The sequence below is a fragment of the Trachemys scripta genome, chromosome 2, assembly GCF_013100865.1.
Source record: "Trachemys scripta elegans isolate TJP31775 chromosome 2, CAS_Tse_1.0, whole genome shotgun sequence".
Lineage (NCBI taxonomy): Eukaryota > Metazoa > Chordata > Testudines > Emydidae > Trachemys > Trachemys scripta.
The window spans coordinates 280,976,427-280,995,251 of record NC_048299.1 but is presented as its reverse complement, the minus strand read 5'-3'; the positions used below and the strand labels follow the sequence as shown (position 1 = coordinate 280,995,251).

At 60.0% G+C, this 18,825-nt stretch overlaps 2 protein-coding genes across 2 annotated transcripts in view; one reads left to right on the top strand and one right to left on the bottom strand.

The window, feature by feature from the left end:
• MROH1 (maestro heat like repeat family member 1) overlaps window positions 1–11,823 on the top strand; it is a gene marked incomplete in the record, with an annotated part of 97,157 nt that extends 85,334 nt beyond the window's left edge. Inside the window, 4 exon segments of the mRNA XM_034763781.1 lie at window positions 1,708–1,842; window positions 3,282–3,384; window positions 5,769–5,834; window positions 10,817–11,823. Of these exon segments, the coding sequence (XP_034619672.1) occupies window positions 1,708–1,842; window positions 3,282–3,384; window positions 5,769–5,834; window positions 10,817–10,902 (390 nt within the window).
• A 5,277-nt stretch (window positions 11,824–17,100) lies between these two features.
• BOP1 (BOP1 ribosomal biogenesis factor) overlaps window positions 17,101–18,825 on the bottom strand; it is a gene marked incomplete in the record, with an annotated part of 98,814 nt that continues 97,089 nt past the window's right edge. The window contains 3 exon segments of the mRNA XM_034763779.1: window positions 17,101–17,441; window positions 17,784–17,891; window positions 18,609–18,693. Coding sequence (XP_034619670.1) covers window positions 17,288–17,441; window positions 17,784–17,891; window positions 18,609–18,693 — 347 coding nt within the window.

Genomic DNA, 18,825 nt, shown 5'->3' with positions numbered 1-18,825 from the left:
GGGCAGGGCAGGAAAATTCCCCTCCCCCTCCCCCCCCCGCCCCCAACCTCAGTCAGCCATTTTTCAGAACTGTTTTAACTGAAACTCGGGCTTGAAAAGAAACAACTCTCAGTTCTTAGTCTGGCAAAGTTACAAGCCCCTGTTTTCAGTTGTTTGCAATAGAAAGTGCTAGTGACGTTTTTTAGAGATGATGCTACAAGCTCCACCTAGGAGAAATCCTTCCACGTGGCAGTGACATCATGACCTCCCTGAGTGCTGCTTAGATCCCACCCACGTAGCCCGGCACGTGTCCCTGTGACAATGTGGTTCTGGCGGAACCCAACTGAGAGTGCCAACTCAGGACAGATTGCTCGAATAGGGCAGTTACAGCCCCAGGCTGGGGTTTTTCCACCTCTAAGGCAAACCAAACCAGCCAGACTAGGAGGACTTCGGTCTCACCCCCTGGCTAACCGCAAGTCTCACAAGCAATCTCCTTAGACACTCCAGTTTCCCAGTATTACCACCAGTGCCACTCGTTATGGGGACCAATGGTTATGAAAATCAATACCCCAGTAAAAGAAAAAGGTTCTCCTGATCCCAAAGGACCAAGCCCCAGACCCAGGTCAATATACAAATCAGATCTTACCCACAAATCACGCTGTTGCCAATCCTTTAGAATCTAAAATCTAAAGNAATACCCCAGTAAAAGAAAAAAGGTTCTCCTGATCCCACAGGACCAAGCCCCAGACCCAAGTCAATATACAAATTAGATCTTACCCACAAATCACGCTGTTGCCAATCCTTTAGAATCTAAAATCTAAAGGTTTATTCATAAAAGGAAAAAGATAGAGATGAGAGTTAGAATTGGTTAAATGGAATCAATTACATACAGTAATGGCAAAGTTCTTGGTTCAGGCTTGCAGCAGCGATGGAATAAACTGCAGGGTCAAATCAAGTCTCTGGAATACATCCCCCCCGCTGGGATGGGTCATTTAGTCCTTGTTCAGAGCTTCAGTTTGTAGCAAAGTCCCTCCAGAGGTAAGAAGCAGGATTGAAGACAAGATGGAGATGAGGCATCAGCCTTTTATGGTCTTTTCCAGGTGTAAGAACATCTTTGTTCTTACTGTGGAAAATTACAGCAAAATGGAGTCTGGAGTCACATGGGCCAGTCCCTGAATAGTTTGCTGAGTTACAAGGCGTATTTGCCTTCTCTCAATGGGTCAATTGTAGCTGATGGTCCTTAATGGGCCATCAAGCAGGTTAGGCAGAGCTAACACCAACTTGTCTGGGATGTCACCCAGCAGCATAGCATAAGTTTGAAATACAGTCAGTCTAGAGCCAATATTCATAACTTCAACTACAAAATTGACACACACCTATAGACAGCATAATCATAACCAGCCAACCATAACCTTGTCTTAGACACCCCATTTGACCCCCTTTATAGAAAATTTGGTGCCACTACAGGACCTTGGTTGCAACCATGTTCTATGTGGTCCCAGATTGTATCAATAACGTTACAGCTCCATACTGGCCTGTGGGCTCAGTGATGACCGTGTCCTGCTAAGCGTTTCTATAGCTGGGAGTCTGGGACCAGGGGCTGTTGGTCCCTGGGAGTGGGGTGTCCTGTCCTGTCCTGCCAGGGTGAAAGGAGATGAGCGGCTGGTGCGTTTCTGGTGACTGACACAGTGTTGCTGTCTCCTCCTTCTCGTCCACCCTGTCCTGCAGGCCTGTAAATTTGCTCTGCGAATGTGTGGCCCCAACATGGGCTGTGAGGGACTCTGTGACATGTTCCTGAACCACCTGCACGAAGACCGCAGCCTGCATTACGGAGAGTTCATGAACGACGTCTGTAAGCACCTGGTGAGTGAGACTCTGGCTTCCCAGCAGGTGGAGTGAGCGGCTGAGAGCCCTGCGAGCGGTCGCTGCTGGGGCACGACTAACCTGCTCCAGCCCGCCCCACTCTGGGCCTTTGCCGACACCCGGCACAGAAACGCCAGAGAGCAGCATTTCCAGCCCAGGGAGCGGGAGGCCCCAGAGCAGAGACCGTCTGGGACAGCAGGAAGGGGCTGAAGCCAGCGAGCGCTCCCCTGGCAGCGGTGACAGTGGCTTGGCCTGTCCCTTGACGGGGTGGGACCTTTCGAGAGTCCCGGCAGTCGGCCCTTTTCTGCTGCTCCAAAGGCGTGAACAGAAGTGCTGGCCAAGGGCGCAGAGGTCAAGGCTGCCTGGCTCAAACTGCAGCGCTGCATGCTGTCCATCTGGCCTTGGACGCTGTGACCCCCATGGACCTCCCGTCACTCACTCCCTTCGCAGGCCGGGGTGGGGACGGACAGTCTGCACTGCCCTCGACCTGTTCATCTGACCGGAACCATCTCATGCTCCAGTGTTTCAACCAGTCGCCAGCAGGGCCGGAAAAGAACCTTTCCCTTCCTCCGAAGCCCCAGCTGGAGATGGGACCCTGGTGCTGAGCTGGGGCAGAGAACCCCTCTCTCATATGCCTGGCTGGTGGGTCTCCATGGGGGCTGGGAAGGGGTTTCTCCCAGCTCAGACTGGCAGGGACTTCCTTTGCAGCATGGGGCGTGGCTCCGCCTGCAGGACCATCTGGGCATGTCACCTCTTCAGTTCCCTGCCGCTGGGGCACTGGGTGTTTTGCTGGCCTCTTGGTTTCTCCTCTCTGCCGTGGCACACGCCAGTATGGTGTCCTGAGCACTGAAGTGCTTTAGTTCCCCCGAGTCCTCGGGCTGCCCATGAGGGTGAAACGTACGGCCAGGGATCTCCCAGAGGGCAGAGGAGATGCCTTGAGGCCAGAAGAGACCATTACACTCTCTGAACCTCCCTGAGCAGACCAGTCCCTCTTCTGTCAGCACGGCAGGCTGTCCACTTCCGACCGGGGCTCCCGGCTCTGACGCTGTGGGAGGCACGTGCCCTGGAGCAGAGCTGCCTGGGAGGGGGCCTAGAGTAGCTGGGTAGCTCCTGAAGCGCCCCTGGCCAGTCGCTGCCATGCCCATAGCACACTCTGCTCCCCAAAGGGAGCTCTCCTGCAGTCAACCGCCTACAGAGCCGATTCTCTGCTCGCCCGGCCTTCCCTCCCGGTCCTATTGTGCCTTAACGTGGTTCCTTGCCACAGGAGCCTGGGCATGTTCGTATGAAACCAACACAGCCCCCGGGGGGGGCTTGCCCAGTGGGGGTCTGTGCTGAGGATGGGATGGCGGTGGTCCAGTGGGGGCTGGAATGCCTCCGCCCAGGAAGCGGGGTGCCTCGGGGAGCCCAGCTCATTCTCATCACCTTGGTTTTCTCTTTAGATGCAGAACTACCCAGAGATGCTGAATCGTTTGATTTCAACCAACCTCTTCTACTTCAAAAGCAACTGGGTTGACATTCGAGCAGCAGCGCCCATGTTTATCGGTAAGGTTGCCTTGGTGCTGTTCCCACGTCGGCACTACTCCTGCTGGCTGTGACTGGCAGAGGGGTTTGAAAGTCACTGGCGTTTGGGTGCTTAACTCTCTCTCTCATGTGTTGGGGGGGGGGGGGGGGGGGGAGCTGCTTCAGTCTGAGTGGCACCTGCTGGAGGTCTCATGCGGCCAGTATGGAAACATCCTTGGAATTTCTGAGTTAGGAAATGCCCATCTAGCATGTTTAGAAAGTGCTGCAGCCGACATGTGGAATTGTTTATTAGACCTTGTGCTGACCGATACGGAGGGACTGATCCCAGAACTAAAAATTACTGGTAGCTCAGGTGCAAGTGACCATGACTTGATCAAGCCGGATAAAGTCCAGACCAGTAAAATATTGACTTGGTGCTTCAATAGGGCCAATTTCACAAGGATGAAAACAATTGAGCCAAACCAGCCGGGAGGAAGAATAGACTCAGAAATTGGTTAAGAACCCTTCGTCAGATGCACAGAACCCCACGGCTGAGGAAGAAGGCTGTATTGGTGACCAGACCGACACAGCTCACTGGGGGCGTGAAGGCAGCTATTTTTTGGAGTTAATCTGTTGCCAGCAGAGTTAGACAATAAGGAGTTTTTAAGTGTATGCGGAACAAAAAGAATGCGGCCCGTGGTATCGGTCCATTACTGGATGGAAATGGTAGAATAGCCACAAAGCAGGAGTTGTTCTGTATTGGGGAATAAAACCGATGAGGAGATGTCATGTCTTGTGGTGATTCTCTCTCCAGTCCACTAGTATCTCAGGATAACAGCAGCTACTAAAGTTCAACATTTTTTAAATCGGCAGATTTGGATAACTTGCATCCAAGAGTCCTAAAAGAGCTGGCTGGCTAATGTTGGTTTTTTTCAATACGTCTTGGAACGCGTAAAAGACTAGAGGAAAGCCGGTATTGCAAAAGGGTAAACGGGCTGACTCGGGTAACGAGAAGCCTGACAGTTTGACATCCGTCATGGGCAGCATAATGCAGTGGCTGATACAGGACTTGATAAAGAATTAAAGGAGGACTAGCTAATGCCAGGCAGCCTGGGTTTACAGGGAACCTAGATCCTGTCAAACTGTTTGCGGCGATGACCAGTCTGGCTGCTAACCGTGGTCATGGGGTGTCAAGTGCTTGTGCTTCTGTTCGGTGTTGACTTGGTACCACACCACAGTCTGAAGAAACTAGATCAACCTAAGCATCATGGCACATGTTACGTGGATTAAAAACTGGCCGATAGGTCTGGGGAGGAGGAGTCCTTGAGCGGGCGTATTTCTAGTGGGGTCCCACAGGGTGGGTTCTTGGCCCTAGGCTAGTGAACATTATTTTTTATTTTATTTTTAATCCGTGACCTGGAAGAAAACATAAAATTGTCACTGAAGTTTGCAGAGGATACAGAAGTTGGGGGAGTGGTCACTGATCTAGAGCGCACGGTGTCGCTGGGTAAGCTGTGTGCAAGCAAACGTGCATGTTAGTGTGGCTACGTGTAAATGGAACGTGTTGGGACAAAGGCTGTCGGCCAGACTTACCGGCTGGGGGCTCGATCCTGGGAAGCAACGACTCTGAAAGATGTGGGGGTCCTGCTGGATAATCGGCTGCACATCAGCTCCCAGCGCGATGTGGTGGCTAATGGGATCCTTAGATGCATGAACGGGGGAATCTCGAGGAGCAGCAGAGAGGTTCTTGTACCTCTGTGTGTGTGGCCCTGGGTCCAGTTCTGGGGTTCATGGTTCAAGGACATTGATAAAGTGGGGAGGGGTCAGACACAAGCCGAGAGTGATTACAGGGCTGGAAACCTGCCTTAGAGAGACTTGAGGGGCTCAGTCTCCGCAGCTTAACAGACGTCTAAGGGGTGAGTTGGATCAGTCTGTACATACCTGCACGGGAAGCAAATACTGGATAACTGGCTCCTCCGTCTAGCAGACAAAGGTCTATCACGCTCCCGTGGCTGGAAGTTTGAAGTCAGACCAATTCAGACTGGGGAAAAAAGGGATGTGATTAGCCCTTGGGCCGATCACCAAGGGTCGTGGTGCAGTTCCCATCACTGCCAAGTCTCAAATCAAGACTGGATTTTTTTTTTTTTTTTTAAGCTCTGCTCTAGGGCTGCTGATAGGGCTGGTCTGTGGCCGGTGCTGGGCAGGTCAGACTGGATAATCACTCGGGTCCCTTCTGGCCTCGGGATCTGGGAAATTCCCGTCTCCCGCTCCTCGCGGATCAGCGACGCTCCTGGGAGAGGGGTGCTTGTGTGCTGCAGCTGCTGCTCTGCAGGCCCCCGAATTCTCATGGGACCCGGCCAGGTTAAACGAGGCCTCAAAACCCTGCGCTGCAAACTCAGCCGTAACTTTCACTCTTCTGACTCCAGGCTTCCTCGTTCTGCACGTGGATGAAGAGCACTGTAAGCAGGTGGACCTGGACCAACTCCTTTGCTGTGAGTAAGAGAGCGGCCCTTAGCCGGGCGGGGAGCTGTGGGCTGAGCACGGTGGGTGCTGGGAGCTGCGGGTGAAACGGGAGGGAGATCGCAGTGCGGGAAGGCAGGGCTGGGAGTGAGTCTCTTGGCGGGCCCCGGCGAGGTTACTGCACCGGGCAGCTGGGGGTTAATGAGCCAGGCCTGAGGCCGGAGCAGCTTCGCCTTCCAGTTCATTGCTGTCATTTTGCGTCTGGCTGCTGCCAAGCCACCATCGCGCCGCACCTCTGCTCCCTCCTTTGTACCGGGCTATAGACCCCTGTGCTGGTGTGGCCTAGGCAAGGGCCTCCCCACTAGGGCCAGGCTGGGTGCTGGGCTACGGGACAGTTGGTCTTGGCCCACCTTGACTTCAGAGTCCAAGGTTGTTCTGAGCAACAGCAAAACCCCCTGCTGGGGGGGGGGGGGGTTCTGCCCTCGCCAGGCCCGCCTGCAATAGCAAATATTCCTCTCTCCAGTGTGGGTCTGTAGGGCCAGCTTGTACGCCGTGTACGAGAGCTGCGCTAGGTCCTTGCCCCGTGCTCAGTCGAGAGGCCCCGCAGGCACCTTGGTGCCTCCTGCAGAACAGATCCCAGCTCCCGTCTCCTAGCTGGTCTCCCATGGGCCTTTCCCTCCGTTCGCCCTGGGAACGCTGCCCTGGGACTGCAGGGCTCTGCTCCCCGCGTTTGGGGCCCGGGAGGCTCATGTTAAACACAAGCCTGGCTGGATGAGGGCCTGTGCAGGCTGTCGCCAATGCTTCAGGCCTTGACGCCCGGGGCTCCAGTCCTGGGGATGGGGCTGGGGACAAGCTGCTCCCTACGGGTCATTGCCGGGGCTGTGCAGCCTGGTGTGCTGGCAGCTTTGTCACGAGCCCGTCTCATGCCATGGGGTGACCTGGGCCAACAGGCACTGATCACTGGCAGGCCTGGCTTGAAATTAGTGGGGCCTGGAGCGCGTTCGTTAATGAATCAGTTTGTATTACTGGAGTGCCTGGCAGCTCTAGGCGTGGCCCAGGAGCTCGCTGCGCCAGGTGCTGTACGCACACAGATGGGAATTTAAGTCCCCGACAGATTGGAGAGGCTGCAGAAGCAGGGAGCCGGGGCTGGTCAGCGTGGCAGGCGCTGGTCTCAGCCCCCCGGGCCTGACTCCTCGGGGTTTTGTCAGTGTCACCGTAATGGAGCGTTGTGGGGAGGGGGAGCTCCTCCCAAGGCTGAGGGGCAGCCGCCGCTGAAGCATGAAGGGGTTTGTTTGGCAGTGGAGGCTGGTGCCATGGGCTTGGAGAGAGCGCTTGGCCCGTGAACGAGATGACAGGCTGCTGGGGGAGTGGGGAATAGCTCGGGAAAGGCCTTGGGAACGAAGCCAAGTAGCTGTTGTCTGTGACGGAGCCGGGGGGGACCTGGCTAGGAGCGGGATCGTGGCAGCACCATTTGGAGTGGGCATGGGCAGACGGCTGCGTTTGTCCAGGCCGGAGGGAAGGGCTTGCAGCAATTGAGGTGTGACATGGGGGCTGGGCAGGGCAGGTTGCGGTGTGGATGGAAGGGCCTGCACACCAGGCTGGCTGGCAGAGCTGGCCGTAGTGACTGGGAAGCTAGCTCGCTCTCAGCCGTGTTGTTTGAGCTGGTGACGAGAGGCCCTGAGGAGAGCTCGGGCGGCGGAGACGCCCGTTCGGGCAGGAGGAGGCTGGCGGAGAGAGCTGGAGCTGGGCGCGGTCACAGAGACGGGAGCTGAATGTTGTGGATGAGATTAGAGAGGGGACCAAGGACGGAGTCTGGGGAACCCTCACAAACAGCAAGGGCTGGTCTACTCTAGACATTAGCTCAACCCAGCTACGTGTGAAAAATCCTCCCCAGCGATTTCAGCCGAGCCAGCCGAAGGGCCTGTGTGAACAGCACTAGTTCCATCTGCCTGGCTACTGCCTCGGGCCGGATTCCCGGGGAGAGCCCCCCGGCCCTGGGCAGCGTCTGGGCTGCAGTGGAGACGAGCCCTAACATCGGTGCAGCACACTACGGCCAGCCGGGGCTGTTGGGGGGATGCTGCGGAACGCTGCGAATGACCCCAAGCCACAGACTGGCCTAGGACATCCGAACGGGGACAGGGAGTATCGTATTGAGTGGCTGCTACAGGCAGAGCCCGGATCGGATCTGGCTGGAACTCTGGCCGTAGCTAGAATGCCCCCAGAGGAGTGTCGTGGCGGGGCAGATGGCAGAAAAGGTGCTAAGGAAAATCCTCCCTCTCCTGGACTGTCTGCGTGGCCCTGGGTAACGACCCAGGGGGATTCCAAAGAGCCTTCGACAAAGTCCCTTGAGGCTCCTGGGGCCTGCGCCCTGTGGCCGCCTCTTGCATGTTACCGCCAGAGGTGGCTACAGTGCGTAAGGCTCTGATTTTTGGCTTGGAGATTTGTAGTCCGTCTCACAGCAGAGGGGGGTGTCTTCGGGGGCTAGTCACTGAAGTCCCTGCCAGTGCGGGTGCTGGCCAGTGAGGCCCGGGGGCGAGGCGGGTTGGAGAACAAGCCCTCCCTGCAGCAGCGACTCCTGGCCCACGGGCTGGTCCCCGCTCCTGGCCCACAGGGTCACAGCCCCCCTCTGGAGGTGTGAACAGGCCAATCCAGAGTGGGGCTGTGACCCTGTGTGCCCTGCTGCAAGGCCACTCGTCTTCACGGCCTGGTTTCCTTGACCTCTCACAATCGTAGCCCACTGCGTGCCAAGGTCCTGGCGAGCTGTCTGCAGGGCTTGCTTGGCCACTGCCTCAAGCGAGGTGCTAGTCGCTTAGCAGCGGGGTTGTGACCTTCAGTCCCCCAGCAGCTCTGTTCCTCTCCGCTGAGCTGGGGCAGGGGCTTGGATCAGCAAGTGAGGGTTTGCTTCGCCCGAGCGCTCTGTGATGGGCACAGCAGTGTGCGTTGTGAATAACCGCTGCTGATGCTGGGCTCCAGAGGAGACTGCCCCCAGCACAGAGCCGAGCGTGGCACCAGCACTGGCCAAGTGGCCGGAGGCTGAAACTCCAGCTCCCGTCTGTGGCATCGCAGGCTGCAGCCCGGGCGTTGGCTCAAAGCGCGTGTGGCATTTGCAGCGTTGGCGCGTAAGGAAGGGCAGGGTTTGCTTGTAACGTGTTCATTGTTAAAAGGCCCAGCTCCAGCTCGTTAGAAAGGACTAATAAAATGTCCAATTGAAGCTGGTGGCATTTTGGAGCCGAGTTAAGTAATTTTCCTGGATTTCAGGGATTTTTTCCCTGTCACTAGTGACCTCATAGTGTATCGTAATGCATGGAAACTCTTGGATTGTTCCAAGAGAGCTTAAAAAACACTAAAAAAGGAAAAAGTCTCTTTCCGTTGGCTCCCGGAGCCCGTCCAGCAGCGAGGGGCCTGTCTGTTTGAAACAAGTGAAAGAGAAGACGTGTGTCTGTGAGTAATCGCTGGAGTTAGCAGCGTTGGATCAGGTTGCTCGAGCTTCCCGTATTGAGTGGATTAGCTGACTGGGGTCCAGGGACAGCTCCGGGCTCTGATTTACAGCCCAGCCCCCGGGGGCACCCCCGCGCTAGCCCAGGCTAATCACCAGGGCGGCTGGAACAGGAAGCGAGTCGGCACATAAATCAGGGACCTTCATCCATGCTAATGGCAGAGGGGATCTGGAGGGACGGGGGGCGCCCGGCTTTGTAAACAAGCTACTGGAAAAATGTTGTTATAGCTTCACTGTGAGGAAAAACTACCTGGCTGGGCCTGGGCGAGGTGCTGTGAACACTGGTGGGGTCACGTCGCCCCCTGGCCATGGGCACCCCGTAGTTCTTCCCACCCGGCTCCTGCCTGCTCTGGCCGGCTGTGTGTGGCCCAGCATGGGGGCCCATCGGCACTAGCAGGGGAGAGTCCGGCGAGGGGACGCTGGCGAGCAGAACGCCTCAGCGTCACTAGGCCAGAGACCTGCTCACGGCTTCGGGCTGCAGCACTTGCCTAAGGTTTCCTGCTGCTCACTGGGGAAATCGGAACCCAGAGCAGGCCAGGGCCTGATGTGCCCGCTCCCCTCCGGGAGTGCGTGGAACAGAGTCCGCTCAGCACTTGCCCAGCGGCTGGGGGCCTGCTCTGGATGGCTAGTGCCCAGGAGTCCGACCCACGCGCTGGGCTGGGCTGGGCAGGGCCCAGCGTGGAGTCTGCAGTGAGATGGTGTCGCTGCCTCGCTGGGTTCTCCTCAAGGGTCCAACCACCCCCCTTAGTGCTGGGGCGGGGCATGAAGTGAGCAGTGACCCCGCCAGGCTGCTTGTGGGTGTGCCCCGTAGCACAGCTCGGGCACTGCTGCAGTCTGGTGCTGCGCACCCAGAGCACCCCCTGCCCCGCCCAGCTCAGGGTGGGTCCTGGGAAACAGGCAGAGCGCCCGGGGGTGGGCCCAGCTTCACATGGGGCTCACACGTCTCCCTGGCGAGCCCTGCTTTGCCACAGCTGCCCTGTGTGACCCTGGGCCAGTCACGCAGCCTCTGGGCTTCATTTCCCCCTCTGTAAGGGGTGAGCCCTGCCCTACCTCCTGGGACGGAGGGGAAACGCAAGGGGCTCAGACTGCCATGATGGGGCCGGCCAGATCAGTGCATGGGGGGGGGGGGTCCTACCGCCCTGCCTGGCTCCCCTCAGGCTGTGGGGGTGGCCTGTGTGGATGCTCTAGGAGGAGCCGGTGCCAAGGCTGGTCCCGCTGCTCGTTTTGGGTAATGGATGTTGTGCTCCGGAGGAGGCTTCGCCAGGGGCTGTGCAGGGCCGAGGCAGCTCCTACTGGGGAGGAGCACTGCCCCGTAGGGTGGAAGGGGGGAGGCCAAAGGGTTGATTGTGCCTGGGGCTCTGGGGGAGGGGACATGGCCCCGCTTTGGGGAGCGGAGGTGCTGCCCCCGGCTGGTCAGGGAGGAGTGCGGGGCACGGCTGAGGCGGGAGTGTGCCAGCTCCGTTGGAATGAGGCTGGTTCCCCGGGCTCGCGGCTGCTAGTCACGCGCTCTCGTTCCAGCTCTCAACGTGCTGCTGAAGGACCCGGCTCCCGTCGTCCGCATGAAGGTGGCTGAGACTCTGGGCCGCCTGGTCCGGGTTGTGTGAGCAGCAGATGGGACCTGCGGGTGCCCGGGCTCCGTGACCGCGATCAGGTTGATGGATGTTCCTCCCCCCGGAGATGCCACGTCTTCCAGTGCCCGGAACCAGTGCCTTGTGCAGCGCCACGCCTGCTGCGCCTCACTGCCCTGCCTGGAGCAGGGGCCTCGTGCGGCTTCTCCCCTATGCAGCCTGGAGGACTCCGCCCTTCCTGGCGGCCACGGGAGGCTCCGCTGTGGCTGCTGGTTCAACCGTCACTGTCCCCGGCTCTCCGACAGCCTTTCCCGCGATGTGCACTCACCACGGGCACTCCCTGAGCTACCACACTGGGCAATAGGACATGGAACTGTTCCGGGGTCAGCCCAACATGGGATCCACCCCCGCTGAGCGCAGCCCCTCTGGCTTGCCTGGGTCGCTGCCCTGGCACGAGAGGGGCAGGCACCAGCCCCGCTGAGGCCCCTGGTGTCATTGCATGTTCTAGGGCTGGTTGTCTCACACCAATCGCTCCTATGCAGTCACGGGGACATGTGACTGTTACAGTCTGACTCTGGTTCGCACCGGCCTGGGCGCTGCACAGCCTGGGGTTAGATGGGGCGCCCTGCCCTGGTGGGGTCCCTGGATGGCCTCTGAGGACCTCCCCTCCCCTGGATGTCCTAGGAGGGTGAGGAACCTCGGCCATCACTGCACGTGCACCTTCCTTCCACTGTTGTTCCACGAGTGAGCCAGCGAGCTGCCCCCCGAGTCCTTGGCACTGCCCGGTGCTTCTCCCTGGGCCCCCCTGGCACAGAAGGGCCCCCGCCTGCAGCTGTGTCCGAGGGCAGCGGTGCGCGCTGAGTTCTCTGCTGGCTGAGTGGAGCTGTCCCCTCCACACGGAACGTGTATAGAAACCAGACTGTACGTATTTTTTAATAAAGCTGTTTGCTTCTGGTAGAGGGGCTGGTGCTGGAGTCTCATTGCCAGGTGGAGCCTGCCCTGGCTTGTCTGGGCGCTGCTAAGGGCGTGTTGGGGGGACTTGGAGCCTGGCCTCCCAGGGGGGAGCGCTGGCCTTGGAGATCTCAGGGGAGCAATTTGCTCCCCTATCAAATTACTCCCTCGGTGGAAAAAGGGGCTGCAGGCTGGTGTGTGAAAGGCAGGTGCGCCAGGCCCTTGCCTGCACCAACAGCTGTGCTTGCTCCCTGCTTCAGCACCACAGGTCAGGGCCGAGCTGTATGGGGAGCTGGGGTGGAGGGTGGGCCCCTGGGCAGATCCTGCCTCTTCCTCACCCCACAGCAGGGGCCTCCAACCTGGCCTGACACAGGCCAACCACCTGCTCAAGTGCAGTTCAAGGGCGACTAACACCAAGTGGTGCCTGTTGGAGGGGAACATTGAAACTGCTCCGTATGTTCCGGGGGCTAAACAAATGATCAACTAGCCTTGTGGATGGGGGGAAGCGGTAGATGTGGTGTATCTTGACTTTAGTGAGGCTTTTGATACCATCTTGTACGACCTTCTCATAAACAAACTAGGGAAATACAACCTGGATGGAGCTGCTCTAAGGTGGGTGCATAACTAGTTGGAAAACCGTTCCCAGAGAGTAGTTATCAGCAGTTCAGTCATGCTGGAAGGGCATAACGAGTGGGCTCCCGCAGGGATCGGTTCTGGGTCTGGTTCTGTTCAATATCTTCATCAGTGATTTAGCTAATGGCACAGAGAGCACACTTCTAAAGTTTGTGGACGATACCAAACTGGGAGGTGTTGCAAGTGCGTTGGACTGGGCTGTACTGGCAGGAGTGTTGTAAGCAAGACAGGAGAAGTAATTCTTCTGCTCTACTTTGTGCTGATTAGACCTCAGCTGGGGGATTGTCCAGTTCTTGGTGCCACATTTCAGGAAGGATGTGGACAAATTGGAGAGAGTTTAGAGAAGAGTGACAAAAATGAGTAAAAGTCTAGAAAACATGGCCTGTGAGAGAAGATTAAAAATATTGGGTTTGTTTAGGCTGGAGAAGAGAAGACTGAGGGGGACATACCTTTTCAAGTACATAAAGGTGGTTACAAGGAGGAGGGAGAAAAATTGCTCTCCTTAACCCCTGAGGACAGGACAAGAAGCAATGGGCTTAAATTGCAGCAAGGGAGGTTTAGGTTGGACATTAGGAATAACTTCCTAGCTGTCAGGGTGGTTAAACACTGGAATAAATTGCCCAGGGAGGTTGTGAAATCTCTGTCATTGGAGATGTTTAAGAGCAGGTTTGACAAACCCCTGTCAAGGATGGGCTAGACCATAGTCCTGCTGTGTGTGCAGGGGACTGGGTGAGATGACCTCTCAAGGTCCACTCCAGCCTTATGATACCTCGACACCCAGTGCCCTGAGTTGACAGCCCCGGGAGCCCTCTGCCGTCAGTAACACAAGCCTCAGATGCCTGGGGCCAGATCTGGGCCCCTGGTGCAGTGCTGGTCACCCCCTCCCACAGGAGGCAGCTGAACGTGGCTTCAGACAGGTGATGAGACAGACCAAAGGCCTGGAAAAACTTGTGAGAGGCTGGGCTGGCTTATAGTAGAGAAAAGTTAATACTGCCTGGCTACCAGAGGGCTGTTCCAAGCAGCTACACCGGGGTAGACAACCTCTGGCACGCGTGCCGAACGCAGCACGTGAGCTGATTTTCAGTGGCACTCACTGTCCTGGCCACTGGTCTGGGGGGCTCTGCATTTTAATTTAATTTTAAATGAAGCTTCTTAAACATTTTAAAAGCCTTATTTACTTTACATACAACAAGTTTAGTTCTATGTTATAGACTTAGACAAAGAGACCTTCTAAAAACGTTGATGTATGAGTGGCATGCGAAACCTTCAATTAGAGTGAAGAAATGAAGACTTGGCCCACCACTTCTGCCAGGTCACCAGTCCCTGGCCTACAGTGTCTCTTCACGCACAACAGGGACTTCTGATGAAACAGAGGATTTGAAACCGTTCTGAGGAAACCCTTCTTCATGCCATGGGTAATTAGACCATGGAACTCATGGCCACAGGACATAGTTGAGGCAAAGCTTAAGCTCAGGACGTGCCTAAGGCCACAGAACTGGCCCCCTCCGGCTCCTCTCTCCTACAGGACAATGGCTGTTGGCAGAGTTGGTTCCTGCTGGCAGGCTCTGGCTGGGCACGGGGGCCTGTGCCACCATGCAGGGTGAGGGGCTGGGCAGGGTGACTTTTCCCCAGCAAGCTGGGGCCAGGCAGGGGCAGACAGGGCCTGGCTATGACTGCTGGCCTACCGCTAGACCAAGCTGGGCCATGCACGGCCAGGCAGAGCTGTGGCCCTGGCAGGGTAGCTGAGGGGCTGCTATGGTTTCTGTCAGTGTGTAGCTATAAATGAGGCCTGTGATCCTAAATCTCTGGGTGAGTCTCACCCCATGGCTGGGAAAATGGGCCTGAGGCTGGGCGAGGGGGGGGGTCTGAGCTGTGTGTCCAAGGCTGGTGCTGTTACTCTCCCACCCCCCACTGGAGTTGCCCAGGCTTGGTCTGGCCTGAACAAGGGTTGGATGATTCCTGGGGCAGGGTTTACAGCTCTGCCCGGAGGCGCTGGGCACCCTGCAGACAGCCCAGGCTCTGGAGTGGAGCATCTCACCTGCTCTACTGCGAAGACGGGCAGAGTGCTGGCACCCTGAGCCTGCAGCAGGTCTCCTGGGCCCAAGCTCCCAAACTGCATGAGTCTCTCATGACCAGTGGTGACGCAATTAAGCAGGCTGACAGTCTGCGTTGCCAGTAGGCTTCAGAGTGAACATCCCAGTGCCGTGAATGGCAGCAGCTCAGCGGCTGGTGCTGGGTCACCGAGAGCCGGCTTTAGAGGCAGGGTGGGAGGTGGGCAGAGCCTGCAGGGCCCTGCTGTGGAGAGCAGCTGGAGCGGGCTGGGGCGTTCGCACATGCTGGCGTGTTCCTGCCCGTGGCAGACTCATTCTTTCCATCCCAGCAGCGGCCTCTACCTGTTCCTCCTCCTCAACCTCGTCCAGGCGCTGCTGCCGCTCGGCAGCCGAACAGGAATTCCTCAGCTGGCTTCGGGGGGGGGGGGGGGCCTGGCCCTTTCCCTGGCCGGCCGGGGGCAGCAGGGTCCTGCCAGAGCAAAGACTCTGACTTTTTCCACTTGTTAAAGTTCTTGCCCAAGGGCCGGCTGCTTTATTGCTTTCGTCTGGCTCTGGGGCAGGCACAGCGGGCCCTTGCCCTGCCCCTTGCTGTGCCCAGCACTGAGAGGCCACGGCCTGGCCCCACTCTGCCCAGTGGCTATGGGCGCGTTGGAGCTGGGGTCAGAGGCCAGCCTGCAGTGAGCCCATGTGCCGGGGGGAGCAGTCCTGAGCTCCAGGCTCGGCTGGCCAATGCCTCCAGCTCCGGCTGTTCCTGCGCCACGGGGCCTAGTGCCCACTGGCACCGCGTGCCTGCCAGCATGGGAGGAAGTGGTATGGCCCTAGCTGGGCTCAGTGCCTGGGGGGGGGGGCGGGGGAGACAGAGCTGAGGCCCTAGGGCCAGGCAGGTGCTTTCGAGGAAGGTAAGGTCCTGGGGTGACTGGAAGGGGAGGCCCTGGCAGGGGTGGGTGCTGGAGGATGGTTGAGGCTGGGAAAACTGGGGGGGGCAGAGGGAAGTACCTGGAGTGGGTTTGTGCCAGGGGGGGCGCACGCATCTCCTGGCCAGAGGGGCAGAAACCAGAGTCCTCTCGGCCACTGTCAGCAAACATCTGCTCTGGGAGCTGGAGCAAGCGGGGAGACTGTCCTGGCCAGGGGTGGGGGGGCTGGCCTGACCCAAGAGCTGCTCCCAGCGCTGGTGGGGAAGGGGGGGCTGGGGCCCCGTGTGGCCAGCAGGCTCAGGTACCAATTCCGCCCCCACCAGGACAGGTGCCTGGGCCCTCCCCCACACTCCTCACCGGCTGGACTGAGCTGCTGGCAGCTAAGCAGGGTGGGGACGGGGACGGGGCTTTGACATGTGCTAGCACAAGCCCCCGCATGGCCCCCTGTAGTTTCAATAACTGCGGGGGGGAGGGGCTCTGAACTCACGGCCCAGGCCCCAGGGGTGGGGGTGAACAAGCCCGAACTGGGCGGGATGCTGCTATCACCCAGCCTGGCTGCAGCAGGGGGGGGCGGGCTACCCAGAGCCGAGTGGGGGTACTGGACTGCCCAGGGGCCCCCAGCAAACCTGCTATCCATCAGCCCAGGCTCCTGGGTGCTCACAGGGTCTCCCCAAGCCAGCTGAACGGCTACCCCAGCGTCGGACCCGGGCCCTGCAGTGCACCAACGGCCCATCGCTGAGTGCGGGCAGGGGGCTCAGGGCAGGGATCCTTCCCCAGCCTTCAGCTGCATTACTGGGGGGCACCTGCTCTGCCCCTATGGTACAAGGCAGTGTGTGCAGGGAGCCCAGGGCTGGGCCAGCAGGGTGGGGGAGGATGTGGGGGGCTGGGCCTGAGGGACATGTGGAGGTGGGGAGCTCAGGGCTGGGCTAGGAGGGGGGCTGGCATTGGCCTGGCAGAGCCGGGGAACGTAGGCGAGGAGCAGGGCGGGGGCCCGGGCAGAGCCGGGGAACGTAGGCGAGGAGCAGGGCGGGGGCCCGGGCGGAGCCGGGGAACGTAGGCGAGGAGCAGGGCGGGGGCCCGGGCGGAGCCGGGGAACGTAGGCCAGGAGCAGGGCGCGGGGGCAGGGGCACGGGCAGAGTCGGGGAACGTAGGCCAGGAGCAGGGCGGGGGCAGGGGCAGGGGCACGGGCAGAGCCGGGGAACGTAGGACAGGAGCAGGGTGGGGCGGGGGCAGGGGCACGGGCAGAGCCGGGGAACGTAGGCCGGGAGCAGGGCTGCTGGGGAGCCCAGGACTGGGTTACAAGGGCAGGAGTGAGATGCGCTGGGTCCCAGGCAGCTTTGCCACCTAGGGCACAGCTCTGGGGCTTTTAAAACCTCCTGCCCCCTCCCCCCGGGCTGGCAGCAGCAAGCCCTGCCCCCCCCGGGCAGTGAGGGTGCCCTGCAGAAAGCTGCGGGGGGGGGGGGGGGAAAGGGAGTGTTACCGCCAGCCCCAGGGTGCCAGGGCAGCTGGCCCAGCAGTTAGCTGCCCTTGGCAGTGAATCTGCAGAGCTCGTGCCCACGGCCCGGCTCCCCCCAGCTGTCTGGCAGCACCAAGGGGCACTGCTGGCGGAAGGACACGTTGCGGCTTCTGCCAGGCCCACTTGTGTCTGGAGTGGCCCAGCCCACACAGGACAGTGCCGCAGTCCGTTCGTGTCCAGAGGAGTTTAATGAGACCCCGTGTGTCCCGGTGTGGAGCCCAGCGCACGGCTCCCGAGGCAGGCAGTCTGTTCCGGCCCTGCCCCTGCTGAGAGGGGTGGGGACGGGTGAAGAGAAGCCAGGAGCTCTGGGGCCCGTGGTGCTCCGGTGCCATGCAGGGCTGGCGGCCGCGCCGGGGTTACGCGAAGAGGCGGATGGTGGCGTCGGCGCCCGAGGAGAAGAGCCAGGGCTGGGTGGGATGGAAGAGGACGTCCAGCACGCCCAGGTCCCGGGCCGGCGTGTGGCCCTTCAGCACCTTCACGGGCACGATCAGCGGGTTCTGCAGCAGGTCACTGCAACAAAGGGGACCAGGTAAGGGGGGCCTGTGACCCCGCAACGCGCTTGGGCCATTTGGCTGCCCACCACACACCCTCCCCAGGGACATGGGGCGCTCCAGTGGGGACAGCGGGCTGCACCCACAGAGGGGCCAGAGATGCCCAGGGTCTGTGTCCTGTCTGCAGAGAGGCTGCCCATGGGCGGCAGCGCTGGCCCTTTGCCTGTCCTCGCCCTCCAGCAGTGGGGGCTGGCCCCTGTCACCCCACGGCTCGCGAGCACTTAGCAGGCCAGTCTGCGCCGTGGCGCCATCCACCCCCCCCCCACCACGTCTGGCCGCCCAGCCCGGGGCCCGCGCGTACTTGTAGACCATGCCGTGGCAGACGATGACGCTCCCGTCGTCCGAGCCTGAGGCGAAGAGGGGGTAGTGCTTGTGGAAGGCCACACTCCTCAGCGCCTTCTTGTGGTGCCTGCAAGAGACCGGGTGAGACGCCTGTCAGTGCCAGGACCCGCTGGGGCTGCCCGGCTGGCCCACCATCCCCAGCACCAGCAGCCTGGGCCGGGCCCCTGCGTGGGTGGGCGGTGCCCAGGGGCCTACCGCAAACAGGGACAGAGCGGCGCCCGCTTGGGCGCTGAGGGCGAGATGGCAGCTGACATCCCACTCAGCGGGCTGGGGCAGCCAGTGGGGGAGAACTGCTTTGGGGCTCCACAAAGGGGGCAGGGAGCAGCTGATCCAGCCGAGGGAATCTGGCGCTAGGCTGGGCAGCGAGCTGGCTATGGGTGGGGGACACGACACCAGGAAGCCAGCATGATTGGGGCAGTGTCCTGGGGCAGGGAGAGACAGCGCGTGCCTACAGGGCTCTGGGGAGACCCCCAGGACGCCCCCGTTCAGAGGGGGTGAGGACAGAGCTGGGCCTTCCCTGGAGCCTGGGCAAGGCGCCAGCCCTGGAAGGGGAGGGGGCAGGACCACGAGGCTGCATGGCTAGGAGGGCTCCATTCCCCCGGCTGGGGGCTCGCTCGGCCCGGCCGCACTGGGCTGGGGGTGGAGAGAGGGGTGGGGGGCTGGGGGGCAGGCGAGTGGGCAGAGAGGGGCGGCTGTGGGGAATGCCAGCGGGCAGGCGGAGAGGGGGAGCCGTGGGGCGGGCGGGCGGAGAGGGGGAGCTCGGACCCAGCTGCGGCACGCTCACCTCAGCACGCGGTAGGGCTTGGTGGACAGGTCCAGGTCGAACCAGGCCAGTTTGCTGTCGTAGCTCCCACAGATCAGGTTGTCTCCTGCCAGAGGGAAGGGGAGTGAGCAGGGCGCTGCCAGCAGCCACGGCCCCTGCAGGGGTGTCGCACACACCGCCCCGCCCCCCGACACCAGGCCCCCCGACAATGTCCCTCTGCAGCAGTGTCTCCCCCCTC